Source organism: Bos taurus, chromosome 7 (genome assembly GCF_002263795.3).
Source record: "Bos taurus isolate L1 Dominette 01449 registration number 42190680 breed Hereford chromosome 7, ARS-UCD2.0, whole genome shotgun sequence".
Lineage (NCBI taxonomy): Eukaryota > Metazoa > Chordata > Mammalia > Artiodactyla > Bovidae > Bos > Bos taurus.
In genome coordinates, this window is record NC_037334.1 from 5,202,625 (window position 1) to 5,225,879 (window position 23,255).

The 23,255-nt window shown below is 56.3% G+C and overlaps 1 protein-coding gene across 4 annotated transcripts in view; it reads right to left on the reverse strand.

The window, feature by feature from the left end:
* KCNN1 (potassium calcium-activated channel subfamily N member 1) overlaps window positions 1–20,861 on the reverse strand; it is a 38,402-nt gene extending 17,541 nt beyond the window's left edge. Inside the window, exons 1-4 of one of the 4 annotated variants that reach the window (XR_003035432.2) lie at window positions 11,631–11,719; window positions 5,101–5,583; window positions 4,323–4,418; window positions 872–1,290 (exon numbers count right to left, since the gene is read on the reverse strand). Coding sequence is in view for 3 of the 4 variants with exons in the window: in XM_059888504.1 (XP_059744487.1) it covers window positions 872–1,290; window positions 4,323–4,418; window positions 5,101–5,502 (917 nt within the window). In the remaining variant the exon portion in view is untranslated. Of the gene's footprint in view, window positions 1–871; window positions 1,291–4,322; window positions 4,419–5,100; window positions 5,584–11,630; window positions 11,721–18,921; window positions 19,245–20,754 lie in introns of those variants that run through there. The other 3 variants (XM_059888504.1, XM_059888505.1, XM_024994784.2) reach the window with 3 other exon arrangements.
* Window positions 20,862–23,255: the final 2,394 nt, after the last annotated feature.

Consider the following 23,255-nt stretch of genomic DNA (forward strand, 5'->3'; position numbering starts at 1 on the left):
AAGTTGGCTGGATGGCCCTGCACCTTCCAAGGCCGTTCAGAACAAACCCCTGTATGGGGGTCTTAAAAGCTGGGACTGTGCTCGTTCATCCCAGACCCACTGAAGGAGCTGTCCCTGCCCCCTGGGGCCAGCTGCCTCAACCAGGTGCCAGAGCTAAATTCTTCTTCCCTCTACTCCCTCCTGCTGCCCCCTCCTTGGTGGCAAGGACCCCAGGGGTGCCCAGGGCCCTGGGCCCGAGAGTGACCCAGACCCGCCTGGTGGCACTGAAACAAACCCTCCCCATGGCCCACGGGCTCTGGGCGGGTCCCGGACACCCGCCTCCCCTCTCCACTCCCTTCCCTGGTGGCAGCTGATCTTAAATTCCTGGCGGGCAGGGCAGCTGGCAGCTTTGCACACACAGCTCGGCTGAGGGCAGGACTCACATGTTTTCCCTACAGTCCGGCAGTGTGGGCAGAGGGGAGAAGGAGAGCAGGTTAAATTGTAGGGGATGCAAGTGGACAGAGCGGGTCCCTGTTCCTGCTGCCTCCACCACCCTGGGCCAGAGACGGGGCCAGTGGAGGGGCCCCTGGAGGGAGGGGAAGCGGGAGGAGGGATGCAGTCCCGGAGGGGTGAGGGTCAGGGTAGGAGTTGGGGGTGGCTGGGGACACAGGGCTGGAGCCCCAGGGATGAGGAAGCTGCATGTGAGAGACAGTCGCTGAGGCCAGGAACTGGGGGCAGGGGTCAGCAGGATCAGGGGTCACGGGGACGGAGCCATGGGTGGGTACGGGGTTCAGCAGGGTCAGAGTGATGGCTGGGGGAGCCCTGGGGTCACTAAAATCATGGGTGGGCCTGAGGGTCATGGGGGGTCAGGGCCCAGGGGTCAGGGGCGCACCTCTCGCAGACCCGCACGGTCCAGGCAGCGATGATCCAGGAGGAGATGCTGAAGACAAGGAGCACAGTGCCCGGGCAGATGGTCATGAGCGTCTTCATGACGAAGCGCGTGTTGAAGGTGATCTTGTTGAGGGCGCCGATGCTGCGGCTGGAGGCGTCTGTGAAGATCTTGCTGTGCAGCAGCATGACGCGGCCCAGCAGGTAGAGACGCAGGAACATGGGCACGGAGAGCAGCACATCCACGTCAGCCTCGGCCGCTGACGGCGTGTACGTGAAGGCCAGCCGCGCTGTCCACGTGAAGCGGTAGTGGCCGGGCACCGGGTGGATGGCGCATACGGCCAGCTCCAGGGAGATGAGGAACACACGCTCGCATGTCATGGCGATGCGCCAGTCGTCCGCCCCGTTGTCCACCATGAACAGCTGCAGAGATCGGGTGGGCAGGACACAGTGGGTGTTGGACACGTGCCCAGGCCACGGAGGGTGGGAGATCCCAGCCCCAAACCGCACCAACTTTTACAACAAACATGGCCTCACAGGCAAAACCCCCTAGTGCCCAGGGTCAGCCACAATTCAAGCTAAACAGGGCACAGGTGTTCCCCCCAAAGTCAAACACAGAGTTCCCAATGACCCAGCCCTCCCAGTCCTAGGTATATGGGCAAGAGAGATGAGAACCGTTGTTCAAACACATCCTTGTGTGCGTGCAATCACAGTAGCACTGCTCACGGGTGCCCAAAGTAGAAACCAGCCAACGTCCATCCAGGGATGGAGAGAAAAACAGCATGTGGTCCTTCCACGCGTGGAACGTGTCTCAGCCACAGAGAGGAGAGAAGCGTTGGCACACGCTACTCCGTGAAGACATTATGCTGAGAAAAAGACGGCAGTCACAGAAGGCCACGAGCCAGGGTCCAGGAGGCAAGGCTGTGCCTCGGTAGGCCGGAAGGTGGGGCGCTGAGCCAGTGAGGATCATTCTCCAACCTTCACACCCAGTGGAATTTGCCTGGGCAGGTCTGAGACAGGTTTAGGACCTCTCACTCCTCTCCTCTCATATCTGTCGGCTTCGGGGATGGGAATGTCTACCCTATGCTAGTCCCACCACTGTACTTTGGAAGCACACAGCTTATCTGGTTCACAGCTGGAGGAAAATTTTGTCTCCAGGGGAACTGTACCTCAAGTCTCACCCATGTCTGTTTTAGATGATACTTAGCCTGCCAATCTAGGAGATGCAAGAGATGCACATTTGATCCCTGGGTCGGGAAGATCCCCTGGAGTAGGAAACTGCAACCCACTCCAGTATTCTTGCTGGGATAATCCCATGGACAGAGGATCCTGGTGAGCTATACAGTCCATGGGGTTGCAAAGGGTCAGACACAACTGAGTAACAGAACACACACATTGAAATATAATCTTTCTTTCTTTTTTCCTTTGGCCACACTGCACAGTACATGGGATTTTACTTCCCTGACCTGGGATCGAACCTGGGCCCCTGAAGTGGAAGTGTGGATTCTTAACCACTGGACCACTGGGGAAGTCCCTAGATGATATTTAAAGGAGATTTTGGACTTTGAGTTGATGCTGGAATGGGTTAAGACTTTGGGGGCTGCTGGGATTGATGAATTTTGCATGGGAGAAGGACATGGATTTGGGAGGTGGGCCAGAGGGTGGAGAGTTATGGACTGAACTTTGTCCACTCAATATTCAACTGCTAAGGCCCTAGCCCCCAATATGACTGTATTTGGAAATAGGGCCTTTAAAGATATAATTAAGATTAAGTGAGGTCATAGGGGTGGGGCCTGTCCTACAGGACTGGTATCCTTATAAGAAGGGTATATACAGGGGTATATTGCATAGAGGGGTATATGTGCATATAGCAAAGGCTGTGTGAGGTCAACATGAGAAGGCAGCTGCCTGCATGTCAAGCAGAGAGCCTCAGGAGAAACCAACCCTGCCAGCACCTGACCTTGGCCTTCCAGCCTCCAGAGATGCTAGAGAATACATGTGTGTGTTAGTCATTCAGTCATGTCTGACTCTTTATGACCCTGTGGACTGTAGCCTGCCAGGCTCCTCTGTCCACGGGATTTCCCAGGCAAGCATACTGGAGTGGGTTGCCATTTCTTTCTCCAGGGGATCTTCCCAACCCAGGGATCGAACCCAGGTCTCCTGCATTGCAGGCGGATTCTTTACTGTCTAAGCCATCAGGGAAGCCCCATGAGAAAATATACTTCTGTTGTGTGAGACACTCAGCTGCGGTGCTGCAAACGTACAGTACTTCATCCTTTTTTGTTTTGCTGAATAATATGCCCTTGTATGGACGGACTACCATTTATTTATCCATACATCAGTCAGTGGATATTTGGGTGGTTTCCACTTTTAGGCAACTGTGAACAATGCTGCTCTGAACACATGCGTACACGTCTTTGTGTGGATGTAGTTGTTTCTCCCGGGTGTGTAACTAGGGGTGGAATTGCTGGGTCATAGGTAACTCCATGTTTAACTGTTGCTGTTCCCAGCTGTCCCTTTAGAACTGCTTCCTCTACTTCAAGGGTCACCGTCCTCCTACCCCAACTCCTAGCCAGACTGAGGACCCCTCCTGTGTACCAGACTCTGACTGTCTGCTGACAGGTCTGCATACAGTACAACCTAGGTAGGATTTTCCTACGCCCATCTCCTGCCAGGCTGTGGCTCCTTGAGGTCAGGGGTCAAAGGCCAGAGTCAGGAGCCAGATCTGACCCCCTTTGGTATACCCAGGTCCTGGTGCTGGCCTGCTGTGGTAACACCTGCCTTACAAGCCCTGAACTTGGCTCTCCAGGGACCTGACCAGGTTTTGATCAGCCCCTGAAATAGGAGAATCCTTGGCACATGAGAAATCTTTCAAACACAGGTCCAGTGGATGAGGAAAAGGAGCCTGGGGCTACAAACACCGGACTCCATGGCTGCAAAACCTCAGAAGACCCCAGGGCTGCAAAAACAATCCACGTGCACCTCAGAACCCCAGCCCACTGCCTGCTCCCTCACTGTTAGTCTTCTTTACCAAATTATCGATGAAAATTAAAATGACGATACGCATTCCAGGAAATTTAGAGTGATCTAAACAGTGTGTTTCCATGGAGATCTTTTTTTTTTCTTCTATAAAGTGGCTATTGATCCCTCTATGTTTTAGAGGGTTCCCAGGTCCTGGGGGCTTCCCAGCTGGCACTAGTGGTAAAGAACCCGCATGCCAATGCAGGAGATACAAGAGACGCAGGTTCAATCCCTGGGTTGGGAAGATCCTCTGGAGGAGGAAACGGCAACCCACTGCAGTATTGGAGAATCCCATGGATAGAGGAGACTGGCAGGCTACAGTCCAAAGGGTCACAAAGAGTTGGACACGACTGAGTGTGTACTCATGGAGGTGGCTGTTGTGGGGGGCTCTGGGGAGCCGGAAGGGGAGCTGCCTAAGCCCACTGAGCACTGACCTGGATCTCTCGGGCATGGTAGAGGATGACCAGGCCCAGCAGGATGACCGTGGAGAGGCTGATGAGGCATTTGAGTGCAAATGAGTACAGGGACTCCTGGGCAAAGAGAGAGCAGAGGGCAGGACAGACACTGGAGGCGGGCAGCACTCCTGACCCCCCACCCAGTCACTTCACTCAGGAAGTGAAGCTCCAGTCCTTACTCCTTAGGCTTGGGCTGACAGCAAGGTGGCACTTCAGTTTATAAGGCCAGGCCTCACATGGGCATAGCACTTCATAGTTTATAAAACCAGGCCTCGAGCAGATGCAGCACTTTAGAGTTTACAGGCTGACTTGGCTCTCATCTCCCTCCGTCCTGGCATCCACTTGGGGACCCACAACCCAGCTCATAACCTGGCCCAGCTCGCCCTCGAAAGGGGCAAAGTTCTTTCCCTGCTCCTCAAAGCAGCTCTTCTCTGGTGCTCCCCTGTCTCCTCCGGGCCTGACCCGGAAGCAGCCGCCTTTCTACCTTCAGCGAAAGCACAGCCCCATGGTGCCAGGCAGAAGGAAGGGGCTGGAGACTTCTGGCCCCACCTGAGGCCTTCCTGCTGCCCTCAGTGGGTGGAAACAACAGGAGGCCCTGGGTGCCCCCACCTTCCCACCTCCAGGGTCCCCTCAGCATCCCCTGCCCCCCTCTCCTAGGGCCGATGTGGTCCCAGACCCCATGCCCAAGGGGGTCTCGGGGAGCCAAGTGGGACCAGCAGGGCCTCCCCGGGGTGCCAGGGGGAAGGGCCATGCCTACCTTGGTGTAGACCCCCCAGGACAGCTCCGTCTCTGTCACCATGACAACGATGCCGAACATGCCAAAGATTAGGGCATAGTCACTGAGGCGCTTCCGCTTCTCAAAGAGCGCCCGCCGGTGGCCCAGGCGGTGGCCAACGCTGGGGGGCTTCCCTGAGCCCCTCTGTCTGACCGCCTCATCTTCTTCCTCATCTTCTTCCTCTTCCTGGTCCTGGGGCTGCCCCCGGGGGCTGCCAGGCGAGGGTTGCGCCGGCTCGCTTTTGGCCACCACCACCTGGATGCCTGGGCCATTTGGAGGCTGCGGGGGGTGGCCGGCCTCAGGGTCCAGAGGATCTCGGCCCAGGGCACCCAGCCCGCCACCTAGTGGCCGTCCCTCGCAGCCACTGTGTCTGTAGCTGTTCATGACTATGTGGGTGCTGGCGTTGGGCTTGCTGCCGGCCGCCTGGGGCCTGGCATGGCTCAGCAACCGGGCTCCCGCGCTGACCTGCAGGGCACAGGGAACATGGTCATGTCAGGGTCTGGCCAACTGACCAGATGGCTAGGGACCCCCACCCCAGAACATCCTGAGGCTGGAGAGGCCATGAACCCATTGCAGCTGACATGTGGACTGACCGACCACCCCAGAAACCAAGCCAACCTATGGCCCTCCTCGGCTCATAACCTCCACACGGACTTCCCTAGGGTCTAGTGGTTAAGAATCCACCTCCCAATGCAGGGGATGTGGGTCCGATCCCTGGTCGGGGAAACAAAGATCCCATACGCTGCAGGGCAACTAAGCCTGCTCGCTGCGACTACAGAGCCTACGCACTCTGGAGCCCACATGTCACAACTAGAAAGAAGTCTGCGGCCCACAACGAAGAGCCCACATGCCGCAACCAAGACCCAATGCAGCTAAAAGTAAGTAAACAAATATAAAACAAAAACAAACCTCCCCGTGGCTCTCCAGCGCTATTGCATAAAAACTCCTCCCTGTGGCCAGGAGGCCTCTATCCCATCTTATCCTTCTCCCTTTCCCAGAGTCACCCCCTTTCAGCCACACTGACCTCCCCATCACCAGGTTCCAACAAGCTTGGTCCTGCTTCAGGGCCCTTGCACACTCTGAGGCACCTGCTGCACCTCTGCCTGGAACACCCTCCTACCAGGCCTTTGCCCATTGACTTTTCTGTGTTTCCAAGTACCTAAAGCATGGACACTAAAAGCAATAAACACAGGCGACACTCAGGAAACACCTCTCAAAGCCTCAAGATGGCATTCTGCTGGCTGGTTCACCTGGGAGGATTAGAGGCCACCTAAATGAGCCATCTGGAACTACCTTAAGGTCATCTTACGGTAAGACCACTTTACCTTAGCTTACCTGTCTCCTGAGAAACCTGTATGCAGGTCAAGAAGCGACAGTTAGAACCGGAGGACTGGTTCAAAACTGGGAGAGAATCGTCAAGGCTGTATATTGTCACTGGGCTTATTTAACTTCTATGCAGAGTACATGAGAAATGTTGGACTGGATGACCCCTGAGCTGGAATCAAGATTGCCGGGAGAAATATTGACAACCTCAGATATGCAGATGATACCTCTCTAATGGCAGAGAGTGAAGAAGAACTAAAGAGCCTCTTGATGAAAGTGAAAGAGGAGAGTGAAAACGCTGACTTGAAACTCAACATTCAAAAAACTAAGATCATGGCATCTGGTCCCATCACTTCAAGGCAAATAGAAGGGGAAAATGTGTAAACAGTGACAGATATTATTAATACTTTCTTGGGCTCCAAAAGCACTGTGAATGGTGACTGAAGCCACAAAATTGACACTTATCCTTAGAAGGAAAGCTATGACAAACCAAGACACTGTATTAAAAAGCAGAGACATTACTTTGCTGACAAAGTTCATATAGTCAAAGCTATGGTTTTTCCAGTAGTCATGTAGGGATATGAGAGTTGGACCATAAAGAAGGCTGAGCATTGAAGAACTGATGCTTTTGAGTTGTGGGGCTGGAGAAGATTCTTGAGAGTCCCTTTGACAGCAAGGAGATCAAACCAGTCAATCGTAAAGGAAATCAGTCCCGAATATTCATTGGAAGGACTGATGCTGAAGCTGAAGGTCCAATACCTTGGCCACCTGATGAGAAGAGCCAACTCATTGGAAAAGACCCTGATGCTAGGAAAGATTGAAGGCAGGAGGAGACACAGGGGCAACAGAGGATGAAATGCTTGGATGGCATCACTGACCCAATGGACATGAGTTTAGAAAAACTCCAGGGGATAGTGGAGGACAGGGAAGCCTGGCGTGCTGCAGTCCATGCAGTTGCAGAGAGTTGGATACGACTTAGCAACTGAATAACCAGCAGTGAGCCGTCAGGAGATGGTTCCAACCCAGACTTGACTCCTGACTTCTGGAATCTTGGACAAATTAATCTCACTCTACTGAGCCTCCAATTCCCCACCACACCACGTAGAGTTGTCCAAAGGCCTGAACATACTTACACAGTCAAAGGGTATGGCCAGGGAGATATTAGGGACCATGACTATGGCTATGAGACCCTCAGCTCCCTCCTGCCTGGATTCCAGGACCAAAGGAACAATCCAGGGTTTAATTCTAAGATCCCAGAATTGAGGAATGCTCTGGCAGTCCAGTGGTTAGGACTTTCACAGCTGAGGGCCTGGGTTCAATCCCTGGTCAGGGAACTAAGACCCCACAAGCCAAGGTGTGGCTAAAAAAAAAGACATAAAATTTAAACAGAAAAAGATCCCAGGGAACCCCCTGGGGGTCCGGGAGTTAGGGCTCTGTGGTCTCACTGCTGAGGAACGGGTTCAATCCCTGGCTGGGGAACTAAAAACCCCATAAGCCATGTGATGCAGCCAAAAGACAAAAAGACCCCAGAACTGATTCTACAGCACCTTGGTCTGGTCCTGCGACCTTGGGCCAGGCTCAGTTTCCCCACAAAGGAAACTGGCTACCGAGAAGCAGACAGGCTGATATACTCTGATATCCTCAGATTCTGCGCCTGCCTGGGGCCAGGTCCCGCGTGTCACATGCGGGAGCAAGGACCTTGAAGACGGTGACATGCACAGGATGAGCCTGCCTGGAGTCCAGTCTTGCAAGACCCCGCACTGCTCCACCCACTCCAGCCCATTCTCTCACTCCTCACCCCCACAGGCACCCCCAGCTGCCACCACAGCCTGTGTTTACTGAACACCCACTACATGCCAGGCTCTGTCCTTCACGCAGAGTTTTCTCCTTAATTCTCACAACATCCCCAAAAAGGGGTCCTAGGATTTGGCCTGTTGTACAAATGGGGAAACTGAGGCACCAGTTTCCCTTCACTGTGCAGTGAAGGATCCGTCTCCTTACAAGGCACATTCTGCATCAGGCTGCCTTGTGGGATTCTCCCAAGAAGCCAGGCGGCAGTGGGCTGTGGGTCCAGCGTTGTCCTCTTGGAAAAGGCTAAGCTGGCATGTGCTGGGGCTCAGGAGAGGGGGCTGCATGCAGAGACAAGACACCTCCGTGGCCCTGAAACCACATTCCTGGGGGTGAGAGACTCAGACAATGTCACACCAAGACACACCACGATGAGCAAGGTTGCCAGGCGAGACACGGGTGACCTTGGCCAGGGCACCAAACACCGCATGCACTGCAGGATCACCTGTGTCCATGTCCACCCCGCCCCCAGACAGTGTCTGTCCCACTCACTACATGTCCCCAGACGAGGGTGTCAGCACACAGGAAGAACACAAGAAACATGAGTCTTAGGACACGTCCCACTTCCATCCATCCTACCAACCAGGCTGTGGCCACCTGTGGCCTGACGCTTCACAGTTTATAAGAGCTGGCCCCCCGTGGGCCCAGGACATTACAGTTTGTATGGGCTGATCGCCTGCAGGCCCACCACTTCACAGTTTATAAGGCTGATCTTGGCCCTGATCTCTCTCTTTGTCTTCACAAGCAGTCAGGCGCCACTTTCTTCTGGGGCTACGGTCCCTTCTGGCCACCTGAAGGGCCGTGAGCTGCTAGGTGGGACTAAGAGCCTGCCCCCGGGACACACACTGCAGCCCCAGCCCTACTCTGTCCCAAGAGACAAGGAAACCCGGTCAGTCCTCCCAGCTTCCCTCCTGAAGGTACAAAAGGGTCCCTGCCCAGGGCTTGGGGACAGCAGGCAGGAGAGGTGATGGCCTGGCAGACGGGACCGGGAGGGGGTGGGGGCGCTGCAAACGACCTTCTGAAACGCACCGATGAAGATGCAATTTGGGGATGTGACTCAGCCACCTAACACACAGGCCAAATTCAGCCACGCGGCGGCCATGCTCCTCCTTGCCTGGCAGCCGCGTCCTGACATGCCCTGGGCAGAGAGGGAGTGGGGTGGGGTATGCGGATAGGCAGCAGGTGACTTCCAGGAGGGCGGAGGCCCGGGGGGCCTTCCTAGGGCCCATCACATTAATGTGGTTATTTGTTATTTAGTTGCTCAATCGTGTCTCTTTTGCGACCCCATGGACTGTAGCCCACCAGGCTCTGTACATGGGATTTTCCAGGTGGACCAAGACCTTGGTCAGAATTACTGTATTTAATCCCTATGGCTACTCAGCGAGGCAGGTGGCATTCTTACTCACATTTTACAGATGGGACACGAGACTCAGAGAGGTTCAGCACGTTGCCTGAGGTCACACAGCCAGGAAGGGCTAAGTTATTGCAGTCTGGGGGTGGCAGGATCTGCCTGGATCCCTCTTGACCAGCGACTATTCGGAAAAGGAGTCAGTCTGGCACAACTCTTGAGGGACCACAGAACTCAGGGCACAGGAGTGGTGGCTCTCTGACACCTCCCACGACCTCATAGGAAGCGGAAGGACAGAGAGGCCTGCCTGAGATCTCACGGAAGAAGGGGCCAGCCCATAATCTAAAGACTGGGTGGTACCAGAGGGCCTTGGGTACAAGAGACCCCACTCATCCCCAGGTTCACCTTCCCCTTCCTCATTGCAACCTGGCCCTAAAGGTGGGGTCTCCGGAATCCTCAGAGTTTCCCCAAAGAACCAGAAACTCCTATAAAACCCCAGCCAAGGTTTCGATGTCCACGAAAGGGTGTGTTTTTCTGGGTGAAGTCCCCAAGTTCTTCAAGGACTTCTAAAAAGGGAGAAACACCCTGTGCTGTATTTGGTTTTGAAGGTTCTTGGAATTGCTAAAATTGTCTCATATGTCTGGGGCACAAGACCTCTGTTCCCTGGATGCTGGGGTAAGGAGATGAGCAGACCCTGCCTTCTGTACCATTTCAAGAGATAGTGTGGGAAACCTGTTGGCCAAGAGGGGCAGGGGGAGCCAGGAAGGCTCCTGAAGCAGGGAAGACAGTGTGCAGGCAGCAGGGACCAAGGAGGCCAGCTCCTCTGAACTTTCCCACCCAACAGGAAGAGAAAGAAAATGACCAGAGAGCAAAGGCCCTCAAGTGAGCTCTTTTACAAATGATGGGTTGATTACAGAGGGACCTTTGGGTGTTCAGCCAGGACGAGGTCACTGCCACTTCCTCAGCTACTTCTTTAGTAACGGGGCATCTTAGTGCCAACCCAGCAGGGTCGGTGACCAGAAAGAAATGAGATCTCACGTGGAAAATGCCTAGCACACAGTCATGGATACGCTGTGGTGCCACTGCCCAACACTGCAATCTGTCCTTCAGAGCTGGACCAGGAGAAAGTACCCCCCTGCCCATTACGCTCAAAGGTAGAGCCTCCCTGGGGCAAAATGCCCACCTCACTGCTCCCAGGAACTGTGGATAGAGTGGCACATGGCAGAATCTTGTAGGTTTTGTGGGCAAGTTGTGGGCTGTGTGTCCCTGTGGAGGGTAGGGAAGGACCCCAAGACGCTCCTCCACCATCACTCTTCAGGCCCTAGCTCTGCTGGGCGGACAGGATCCATTTGTCCTCCCACCCTCTGGGCTGTTGGAGAGTGGGTGCAGCAAGTCGTTGGCTGACTGCCCCATCCCTTAGGCATTCCGCCCTTCACCACCCATCAGGGTGCAGTTATCCTGCCCTAGCTTGCTCTCCCCAGTGCCCTCCACTCTGATGCGTCTCCATCAGCATCTCTGGCGCACCCCCAGTCTCCAGCACTCACATCTGAGGCCCCACCCTCCAGGACAGCCAGAACAGTGCACTGTGCTGGGTACCCGACCTCTGTCCTGGGAGAGCTAGGGGACCAGTTTTACGAACCCTGCTATGCTGCCCCTAACGGCTGGACACAAGGGCCAGCGGTGAGGGTCTCGTTCCTCCCATCCCCAAGTCAGTCCTGGGTCACTGCCTCCACCCCGAGAGCTCCCCCACCGTATCTATGGAGTTTGGACACTCACTGCTCTGCCCCCGCCAAAGTGAACCCAGTACCCTCCCCCTCCAGGATGGGGATCCGTGAATCGACTCACTCGGGTGGTGCACATACACACATTCCCCCACTGCGATGTCCTCTCGGTTGCGGACCCCACGGAAATCCTCCCTCCTGGCCGCTCCCCCAAACAGCATCTCACTCCGGGACATTTCTCTCTGGGTACCCCTGCCCATACCACTCAGTACCTGCGGGACGCGGCTCGGGCGGGCGGACGAGGCTGGAAGGGAGAGGGACCCACGCGGCCACGGACCACCAGGTCGGGGCCGGGGCCGGGGCCGGGGCCGGGGTTGCGGACGGGGCGGGCAGCAGCGGGCGGGCGCGAGGCCCCGGGGCGGTGGGGCCGGGGGCAGCGGCAGAGCTCGCATCCCCCGCCGCCCTGTACACGGGCCCGGCCGGGGGGGCGAGCTCCCGCCCGGGCCGGGAGAGGAGGGGGCGGTGCGACGCCAGCGGCGCGGCCTATTGGCCGAGCCCGGGTTGGCACCGCCCCCGTCGACCCCGCAAGCCCCGCCTCCATTTAAAGATCCCTCATTCCCCGGTGCCCCCTTCGCCCCCCAGCGCGCGGCTGGTCCTCAAGCTCACCCTCCTGCCCCGCGCGATGGAGAGGACCACGGCGAAGCGAAAACTCCCATCCTCGATCGTCTTTGAGAACTCCTAACCACCCGTTTTCCAAAATCAGGTCCCCAAACCAGCCACCTCTCAACATTTGCGCACCTGGGGGGGCTGATCACAGCACGCACTTGCAGAGGTCACAACTTTGCAAAGTGACTGACCACCTCCCTCCTGAAATGACCTCGTCAAACTTCCGCTCTGTGTGTGTGAGGGGGGTGGGGGTCTTGGGGTGGGGAAAGAAGATGATGGCAAGTAGAAAGTGCCTTGGAGCTGGGTGTGGGGGCTTTCAGGGCTGGGGGTGGGGGGTGCTTGCTGGGGCAAAGGCCATCTTCTTTGAGAGGAGAATATCCACTCAGATTTAGCCTCCTCCCCCAGTCCTAAACTCCCCAAACCAATGCCAGGATGGCAGGCCAACAGGAGATTAGTTTTTGGTTCCAATGGTACTCCTTTCCCCGGGTACTGAGGATGACCTTGGGCAACACATATTCAATGTTCATGGACACTCAGAGGAGCCTTGGGGACTGGAAAGTGGGGAGCCCTTACCTCCTCCATTCTCAGGCAGCCTCACCACCTCAGCCTCACCCTACCCCACCCTGTCAGCTGGGTGACTGAACCTGGCTCTGTCCTCCCCGGCTTGAGAACTCCTGGGGGCAGCAGTTCCCCTGTCTCTCTCCCAGTCCCCCATCTATTTTCCTCCTGGCCCTGAGCTTTGGGCCAGGTCAAAAACATCTGACTGCTCATCACTGCCTTGGGGCAGCTGTCTGTTCTTTCTGCGGTGCCCAGAAAATAGCTGGGCTGAATGAATGAGCCGACAGTGGCTTGGGCAGGGGTAGTCCCATGGGTCAGTGATGGTGGTGAGACGGTGAGTGGAGCCAGGTGATGGGTGGGGGGTCAGCAGATGGGACTCCTGGTCCCTCATCTCCAGAGCCTGTCCTTTATCCTAGCCTGCTGGGAGCACCCTAAGGAAGGCCTAGCCATGATAAATGCTAGTTGGGAAGTGGAGGCCTGGGGACACCCCATGCCCTGTTGTGTCCATAGGGGCTCCAGGAGTAGGGTTTGGGAACCGTAAGGGGATGCATTCTCAAACATGCTTCATCCTGCATCCCTCCATCCACTTACCAGCCCCCCTTTCCAGGCCTCCTCAGACTCCCCTCAGCTCACTCCAGGCCTTTGCACTTGCTGTTCCCTTGCCTGAGCCACTGGGCCCTCTTTCTAAAGCACAACAGTGATGGAGCCACCCACATCTCCCTCGGGGTCTGGCACACATCCCTGTGTCGCATTCAATGCCCTGGCCCGACAGCCTGTGCCTGCCCCCGTATGGGTCCCTGCCCCACAAAAAGCATTCTCGTCGTGCCTACGGATTGACCCAGGCTTGCACAGACTGCTGTCATTCCCCTGCAGCACTGTGCGTGTGTGCTGAGTCGTGTCCGACTCTTTTGTCATCCCCCAGACTGTAGCGCACCAGGATCCTCTGTCCACGGGATTCTGCAGGCAAGAATACTGGAGTAGGTTGCCATTTCCTACTCCAGGGGATCTTCCCCACCCAGGGATCAAACCCGTGTCTCTTGCACTGGCAGATGGGTTCTTATCACTTCGCCATCTGGGAAGCCGCTGCAGTATCCAATGCTTTCTGAATTCAAGTCCACTGTGTAAACATCCAGAAATTCACAAGAGTATTGATCACAGGCCACAGAGGCCCATCCACTCCTCCCATCCTACCAGACCCTGCAGGCTCCGTATTTACCATCTCTCTCTCTCTCTAGAAAGATCCCTTTCTCTCCTTTGGGCTCACATGCCCCAAGAGATCAGGAAATTCCTTCACGGAGCTGCATTTAGGACAATCTGGTGACCCATCACCTTCTGCCCAAGTTGGCCCTGTTGTCTGCTTGAATCTCATCCCTCTGAGTCAAGGCTGGCCTTGGTGGACAGAGGTCAGAGGTGAATAAAGGTAGTGCGCTCGGCTTCCCAGGTGACACTAGTGGTAAAGAACCCGCCTGGCAATGCCAGAGATATAAGACGCACGTTCAACCCCTGGGTCAGCCCCTGGAGGAGGGCATGGCAACCCACTCCAGTATTCTTGCCTAGAGAATCCCATGGACAGAGAGCCTGGCAGGCTACAGTCCAGGGTGTGGGGGGGCAGTCACAAAGAGTCAGACACAACTGAAGCAACTTAGCACACACTGAGTGGGATATATCTGAGTTTCCATTCCAGAGCCTCTCAGCAGCCCACAGTTAGCTGGAAGGGACTCAAAGAGCATGCACATGAACTTCAGCTGGGAGACCCTCAGGACTCAGGCCCCAGGAAATGACCTACAGACTGGTGACGGGGTAGAGGCTAAACATGAAGCCCCTCCTCCAGGGCCCTGAGGGGTGGACCACAAGTTCAGGGCAGTGGCTGTGGGTCTGGGTGCAGGAGACCTGGAGAACCTCACAGGAACTGAAGCACCCAGAGAGGCAGTGGCCTGAGCTGGGGCAGACTGGCCACCTCTCCCTCCTACCCCCAAGCTGCAAATTCACAGAAGTCTCAGACCCATCCTGGGTCTAACCAAAGACTGCCTCAAAGGAGGCGGGACCCTGAATCCCCTGTGAGTGTGGGAATGGCACAGTGGGGAAGGTATTCACTCATTCTCTCATTCATTCATTTATCCACACATTCATTCATTCATTCACACACCCACCGAGTTTCTTCTCCAAGTGTGGTGCTGAAGATGCAGTCTGAGACAGGTATAAATCTTCCCCTCTTGGAGTTGATCTTCTCGAGGAAGGGAACAACTTTTACTAGTAAAGGACTAGTAAGGCTTCCACACAAAAGCATGGGAGGGACTTCCCTGGTGGTCCAGTGGTTAAGACTTCAAGCTCCCAGTGCAGGGGACCAGGGTTCGATCTCTGGTCAGGGAACTAGATTCACACGCCACAATTAAAAACCCTGCATGCCCCAATTAAACATTCTGCATGCTGCAATGAAGACTGAAGATCCCATGTGCCACACTTAAGACCCAGCACAGCCAAATAAATTAACTTAAAAAAAAGAAAAATAGCTTAAAAAAAAAAAAAAGCATTGGCAAAGAATCCAGTGAAGTTGAGAAAACGAGAACGGAGGTGGGAGCCTTTAACTAGGGTGTTCTGGGGTGGCCTCTTGGAAGAAGGAACATTTGAAGGCGGGCCAAGAAGCCAGCCCTAGAAAAGCTGGAGAAGGGTACACCCAGAGGAAGGCACTGCAAGGGCAAAGGCATTGAGGTGAGCCTACTGAGAAGGGAGACCGGTGGGGCTAGAGTGAAGGAGTAAGTGGGGTGGGGGTCACAGAGGCAAGCAGGGGTCCCACTCTCGGGGCCATGTGCAGGACTCTGAGCAGAGCAGAAGTCATGAAGCGTTTATCCCCCTAGTGTCCTGGCAACTGTGGAGGTTGGGGGAGGAAGGCATTGCAGAGGGTTTGTTCCTGGGCTTTTCAGTATTCAGGGACCCCCCACCCCAGAAGCTTCATTCATTCTGTCAGCATTTACTAAGCACCTCCTGTCTTCAGGGCTACTGTGATGATGAAGACACACAAAATCCCCCAAACGCAAGGTTTCAGGCCAGTGGGCAAGATAAGATACTGAATCAATCAATAAATATATCTGGCACTTGCAGATGGCTCACAGAGGAAACGAGGCCAGGAAGGGGTGGGAAGGGACTGTGCCTGGCCTCCTCTGTTACTTACCACGGGGCAGCCCACTGAAGAGCCCTTGGTCCCTACTCTGGAGAAGGAGATGGGAGCCTGGGGGTGGCACGCAGGCAGAGAAGCCTCTGTCATTAGCACAGAGTTCCTGTGAGCAGCAGGGAGACCCTCCATACCCACCAGGGGACCTGCCCTGGGGCTGTCTTGCTCATTCAGCTGTAGCTGCATCCTTGCTCCAGACTCTAGCCTGCCCTCCTGCCCTTGCCACTCTCGGGCTCGAAGGCTCCAGACTAACTCTTCCTCCCCAGAGTCCCCCACATCTGACAGACAAGTTCACGATCACTTCTGAATTCATTCCAGCCCACCCCTCTGTCCCCATCCCTACAGCCCCTGCCTCGGCACAAGGCTTGATTCTGAAGTATGGTGCCCCGCTGTGTGGCTCTTCTGATTTGAACAGTATCCCTCCCCCTAATTCCAGCTCATCCAGGACGTCAGAACAGGACCTTATTTGATCACATTGTTGGTCTTTGCAGATGTAGTTAAATTAAGATGACGTCTTAATTTTATTGGCTCAGACAATAAAGAATCTGCCTGCAATGGGGGAGCCCCAGGTTCAATTCCTGGGTTGGGAAGATCCTCCTGGAGAAGGGAATGGCTACCCACTCCAGTATTCTTGCCTGGAGAATTCCATGAACAGAGGAGCCTGGTGGGCTACATTAGTTCATGGGGTTGCAAAGAACTGGACATGACTGAGCGACTAACACTTTTCACTTTCACATACTGCATTAGGGTGGGCGCCAATCTGGTGGGCACTAATAAGACTGATGTTCTTATAAGACCACATGAAGATACAGACACGCACACAGGGCAGAAGGCTACATGAAGACAGAGACTGGAGTGAGACAGCCACAATCAATGGGATATCTGGAGCCACCAGAGGCTGGAAGAGACCTCTCCAGGAGCCTCCAGAGGGAATGTGGCCCTACCATGCCTGGATTTCAGACCGCTGGCCTCCAAAATGAATACATTTCTGTTGTTTTAAGCCAACCGTGGTTGTAGACATTTGTTATGGCTGCCCCAAAAAACTCTTACCATGGTCATGGACAAGGGGCCGTCCCTCTCTGAGCCTGTTTCCTGAATAGGGCAACGAGGACCCTCCAAGGGCAAGGGGAGGAGTTAGGGCGCTAATCACAATTAAATGTGCCACAAACACTGAGATGGCTGACTGGATGTTCCCCATTGCTATTGGCCTGATCATGACCTGGCCTTTTTTTTTTTTTTTTTGCGGGGGCGGGGGCGGGGGCACACCTCACAGCATGCAGGATCTTAGTTCTCAACCATGGCTCAAACCTGTGCCCCTGCAGTGGAAGCTTATAGTCTTAACCACTGGATGACCAGGGAAGTCCTGATCTGGACCATTTCAAAAGCTCCTTCCTGGCCCCTTGGGCTCTAGCCCAGTCTCTGCCAGGTCCCAGAAGTGATCTTTGCTTGCTAAAATATGATCATGCTGCTGCTAATTCTGAGTGCTCAGCGGCTCCATGTGGCCCTCACAGCATCTGTATGATTAGATCCCCAGCATGGCTCCAGCTGGCCACTGGCAAACTCCCTTCAAGACCCAACTCAGGGATTCCCCTGGTAGTCCAGTGCTGGGAAAGACTGAGGGCAGGAGGAGAAGGGGCAACAGAGGATGAGCTGGTTGGATGGCATCATGGACTCAGTGGACATGAGTTTGAGCAAACTCCAGGAGCTAGTGAAGGACAGGCAAGCCTGGCATGCTGCAGTCCACTGGGTTGCAAAGAGTCAGACCTGACTGAGCGACCGAACAACAACAGGGACTTCCCTGGTGGTCCGGGGGCTAAGACTCCTCGATCCTACTGCAAGGGGCCCGAGTTTGATCTCTGGTCAGGGAACTAGATCCCACATGCTGCAACTACGAGTTTGCATGCCACGACGAAGAACAATCCCAAGTGCCACAACTAAGACCTGGCACAGACAAATAAATTAAAAAAAAAAAAGACCAGCTCAAAGAGCAAGCACACCTCCTCCAGGATGCCTTCCTAGAGTTCCCCCAGGCACAATGAGTCCCTCCTTCCATCCCCATGGCCCTTCAGCATCAGGCAGAAAATTGGCCCCAAAGAGTTAATCCTCCATGCCCAGTTCACTCCAGAATCTGCCCACTTTTCTGCATCCTTGCAGCCCCAACCTGGTCCCAGCTGAACTGACTACTCAGATGCCCCTTTGGCCTCCCTTCTGGCCTTCTATCACTTCCACTCCTGCCCCAGGAGTCCCTGTTCTCCACGGCAGCCACAGGGGCTTTTGAAAATCATAAATCATAATATATCTCTCCCCAGCTCACACACCGTCCACAGCTCCCCACTGTTCTGCTGTCCACTCCTTCGCCACTCTTTTGTGCCTGCAGAAACCCCCACTCTCCTCCTCCTCCTCTCTCCCGCTTGCTTATTCTGTTCCAGCCACACCAGTCTCCTGACTTTCCTCAAACATGCCAAGCTCGTTTCTGCCTCAGGACCTTTGCATGTGCTGTTTCCTCTGCCTGGTATGCTGCTCTTGCCTGACTGGCTACACCTCTTCTCTTGTGTCTCAGCTCATGGTCAGCTCCCTGGAGAGGCCCAACTACGGAAGCCTCTCCTACCCCTCAGTCATTCTCTAACACATCTCTGTGTTTTATTTTTCTCACCGTGTTCCCAGTGCCCAGCCCTGGGCCTGGCATACCATAACTGCTTAGTCTTTGTCGACTGACGACCCCACACATTTGACACTGGCACCTGGTCCCCTCCATACCGGCAGCTCACTGCCAAGCCCAGAATGTCAGTCAATATTCATAGGAGAAAAACGGATCAGAGGAGCTGCTCCCTGAGGGTTGTCTCTAGGGAGTGAGCTCACAGGATCTGGGTTGTGGAAACTACGGGGGTTTTAGAGCTACTCCAACTCAGTTCAACTCCTTCCTTCTGGCTGTGTGACTCTGGGTGGATCACTCAGCCTCTCTGAGCAGGTTCCCCACCACCAGTGACCTGAGAAAGTGGACAGTGACTCTCCAGAGGGGACTCTAGAACACACGGTCATGACAGTAATTATTGTTATTATATTAGTAGTATTATTTCAAAGGTTGGCACTTTGAAGCCACCATTTTTTCTATCCAACTCCTGGCCCACCCCCCTACTCCCAAAGGTGACCTGAGTTTGCGATTCACTCACCCTGGAGTGCAGGGGTCGACACGATGAAAGGAGCTGTCTGCTTTAGTCCTACTGAGCTACCACTTGGCTGGCAGAGAGCTGTGGCCACTTTTATCCCCGCCACCTCCCCGCCCTTAAGGACCAGACATGGGTTGTGGGGTGGAGCCAGGGTCCCAGGAGGCTCCCAGATTGGGTCTTTAGAACAGATCTGTGCTCTGACAAGCTGAGTTTTACCGTGTAAGTTTCAGGGAAACCTGTGATCAGGAGTGGCACTGTCTGTCCAGGTGGGGGCCTGTTTCCTTCTGTGGACCCCTTTTTGAACCCCTGTAGATACACCCCCCACACTAGGCCCCCCTCCCTGGAGGCCCCCCTCCTTCCCCTGACACCCCTTCCTTGTGCTGGTCCCTATCTTCCTCTCCCGTGGCCCCCCCCCACACCCCCACCAATTCCTTCACCACAGGAAGAGTTGGGTGGGTGAGGCTGGCATGGGCTCGTGTGAGGATAAAGGAATCAAGGAATCCCCAGCTTGACCAGTTCTATTCTTGGCTGCCCCTTAATTCTCCCAGGTCTGCAGCTGTCCTGGGGACTGAGGCTCCCTCACGGAGTTCGCTGTCTCCAGAAGCCCCCTGTGAGCACAGTACCCTCATCCCGCCCTGGAGGAGAGGGCAGAAGGGGTCACATGATGGTCCCATGGTGCCGCAGGGTTGGGGGAGACCTCAGAACGGGACTGAAGGGAAAACTCAGCCAGCCGTGAACATCACAGCCGCCCTTTCTTTTGCCAGAGGTCTGGGGTGGGGGCTTATGGCCAGGTTCATGGCTCTGGTGCTGCCTGATCTAGCCAGGGGACCTTCTGAAGTTGACCCTGGCCCTTCGGAGGGCAGGGAATTGTAGAAAGTCAATAGCGGGTGAGTGATCAGAGTTGAAATTATTCTATAGGCTCACAATGCTTGGCTTGCCCATCTGGAATTCCCCCCACCCCAAAGGGTTTCCTTCCAGGTCTTGGGCTGGCTTGGGGAGTGGGGCTAGGAGGCATGAGAGACCTGGAAGCCAGAAGGAAGGAGCCAGGTCGGGGGTGTGGGGTGGGGAGGTGTGGGGTTCGCCATTCAGTCCCACGGGGCCTCTGGCAGGGCAGAGAGATTGGGGAGAATGACAGAAACCCTCCTCCTTTTCCGGGGCCCCCAGAGAGGGCCCTCACACCTGTGGTTAAACGCAGGGAGTGGAGGACCCTAGAGCTGACACCACCCGCTGGCTTCTAAGGTTAGTGAGCCATAAACCCCTGCTCTGCTCCTGCCCAGCTGCGTGACCTTGGCTAAGTGCTAACCCTCTCTGGGCCTCTCTCCCTGTCCGTGGGGGTGGGGGTCAGAGAAGAAGAGAGAAGAGCCGCGAGCTCCAAAGAGCAGGCGCTCAAACGCACAGTAGGCTGGCAGGTGGGGGTTTCCTTCTACTCCGCAGCAAGGCCGGCCGGGGAATCCCGGCCACAGACTGGGAGAGAAAGAGCCGGGGGGAGGGGGGAGGAAGTGGGGAGGGGGCAGTGGGACCAGTCCTCCCCCTTCCCAGCACACTGAGGGCCACGCGGGAGGGTCCGCATGTCTCCACCCTCACCTCCGTGGGAGGATGTCTCCGCATCCCAAATTCCGGGAGCGGAAGCCCCCTTCTCCAGGGTTGGGGGCCCTGGAGCTGACTCGGGGCTTGGTGTTGAGTGGGGAGAGGGATAGAAGGGGGTTTCCTTCCCTTCCGCAGCTCCCGCTTTGAATTCTCAGAGTCGGGCAAACCCTGACCGAGACTCCCACCAGGGAGACGGCGAGCGCCGCGGAGACCTCCACCCTGTAACCCACCCCTCTACTGCCTACTCACCGGCCGGAGTCGGCCGCGGCAGCTGGAGCCCCAGCGCCTGGCCCGAGCGCGAAGACAAGTGCCCGGCCGGGCAAGGGCGTGTGAGCCGGGAGGGAGTGTGCGCGCCGCCGCAGAGCTGACCCCCTCCCCGCCGTTCCGGGCCCCGCCCCGCCGCCCGGGGAGGGGGCGCCTATCGCGCCGAGGGAGAGGCAACCGGCGGCTGCCACCGCGCGCCCCCCTCCCCCGCCACGCTGCTCTAGAAGTGGGGGGCGGGAATCCCCGTCTCGCGCAAGACCCCTCCCCGCAGGGGCGTGCCAGCAAATCTCCGACCAGGTTCCAAGAGCCGAGAGGACCCTCTGCCGCCGCTGGCCCACGGCACTCATTTTTTAGGTGGGGAAACTGAGACCTGGGGCGGGGGGAGCCCCTGGCCTCGGTCCAGCGACCCAGCAGCACAGAAGACAGATGTCCCCGCCCTCCCCACCCCCGGGGACCGCTCCCGGGATCGGGGGAAGGAGCCGAGGCCAGGGCGACAGAGGAAGGCTATTAAGCGCCCCCCTCCACGAACCTTGAGTGGGACCCGGGGGCTCCAGGGGTAATCGGGGGTTTGGGGCAGCTGGTGATGCTGCCCGGGCTGGAAGGTCCCAGAGAGGGAGGGGAGACCCGGGATGCCCAGAAAACTAACCACAGTAAACTTCTCCGTATTACTGTTGCGTCGTGATACCCTGAAACCAGCCCTCCTAAATGCAGGATGCCAGGACCCCGCCGAACGTGAAAGGAAGAGGCCTGGATGGCAGGGTTTGTGAAGGTCACTGCCAAATTAGAACAATGCGGCTACCGAGGTCTGGGTCACTAGGGGATGGGGTATTGAGTCTAGGGCTCAGTCCTCCGATGACCTTGGCCCTGCGCAAGCCCCTCTCCGAGTCTGTTTCCCGGAATGTCTGGACTGGACAGTGCCCACCTCTGGGGTCCCTCCAGCTCTTGGGAATCTGTAGGGCTGCCGGCTACGTTTTGCTGGTCTCCTCCAACTTTCCCCTTACCTCCAGGAAGCGTGGCGCCCTCCCAAAGCCCACTGTCTTCGCCCGCTGCCCCCGCAGCTCCGCCCGCCCCGTCTCTGAACCCCCCACCCACCTTCCACCTGGGCCTGGGGTGTGGGGAATTTCCTCTTGGGAGCCAGAAGGTTTCTACGAACCTACATCCCTTTTTTCGTTGTCCCCCCTCCTCCTTTTCTTCCATTCATTCTAAAAATAGCCCTCTCTCTCCAACCCCCCGCCTTCCCCCTCCCCGGGCCGGGAGCGTCTCGCGAAAGGTACTGTGCTCCCGGGAGGGGTCCTGAGGCGGGGATCCCGCCGTGCGGGAGGGGCTGGGGGAGGCGGCTCGCGGAGGCGAATGGGGAGGGGAGGCGACTGGGAACGCTTTCTTTCCCCTTCCCATTATGTGTGTGTAAGCCGCGCTCAGAGGGAGCCGCCAGCGTGACCGTGCCCCTGTGTGGAGGGAAAGAGAACAAAGCGGCGGGGGGCCTCCGGGGTCTGCATTGTGTGGGCAGAGAGGGGGAGGGCTGCGGGAACCGCGGGGACTCCACAGAGGAGGGGCCTCACCCAGCACTTCTCAGGGGGTGACTTCCAGCCCGTGGGAGGATGCTAAGGCCCCTGTGAGGGACAGAGTCCAGAGCTGGTGACAGGACACGCATCGTTTGGGGGTGTCCCCCGCCCTTGAACCCCACCATTGCCCTGTAGAAGCCCGGGAACGCCCCCTCAGTCCCGCGGCTCATGTATTCCCAGTGTCACCCCACTGTCCCTTCTCTGATGCAGCCACAGAATTCCATCGTCAACCATGTGACTGGTCACGTCCTGCCCCACATTACCGGCCACCTCCTCCTTGAACCAAAAGGATGATCCTCATTCCTCCCCCCTTGCAAGGCCCACGTGGTCTGGGCTAACCCCAGCTTTTCAGCTGTCACCCTGTCCAGCCTTGGGGCCTTTGCATCTGCTGCTCCTTCTGCCAGGATCACCCTTTCCCAGCTCTCCTCACCCCCTATTGTCTTTCAGAAGCCCGGTCCAATGTCACCTCCTGCCTAGAGGCCTTCCTTATCTGGGCACATCAGCCTAGTTTGCTGTCCTCAATCCCTAGTGGAAGCGGTCGTGGGTTCACTTACTCACCTTTGGCTTCCCCAGAAATGGGGATGGGGAGAATGGGGGGTGCCCAGTGCCACCTGGGCCTGGCTGATGAGAGGAGAGGTCCAACTCTGACCTAAGACCACCCCAGAAGTTACCCAGCTCCAAATAAAGGGATGGCATCACCCTCTGCCCAGTGACCCACCCCCAGAAAGCACCCCTAGGACATGGCACAAAAGATCCAGGATCTGATTCTACAGGGGCGTTGCCTAGGACACTGAAACTATAAACACAGTCAGGGGCTCAAATGTTTCCCTTCTGAGGACCGCTGGTTTCCAGAATAACATGCCCCTGGGAAAAATGATCCACGAGGCTGAGTTTTTGGCCTGTTGGGCAGAAGCCAGGTGGGAA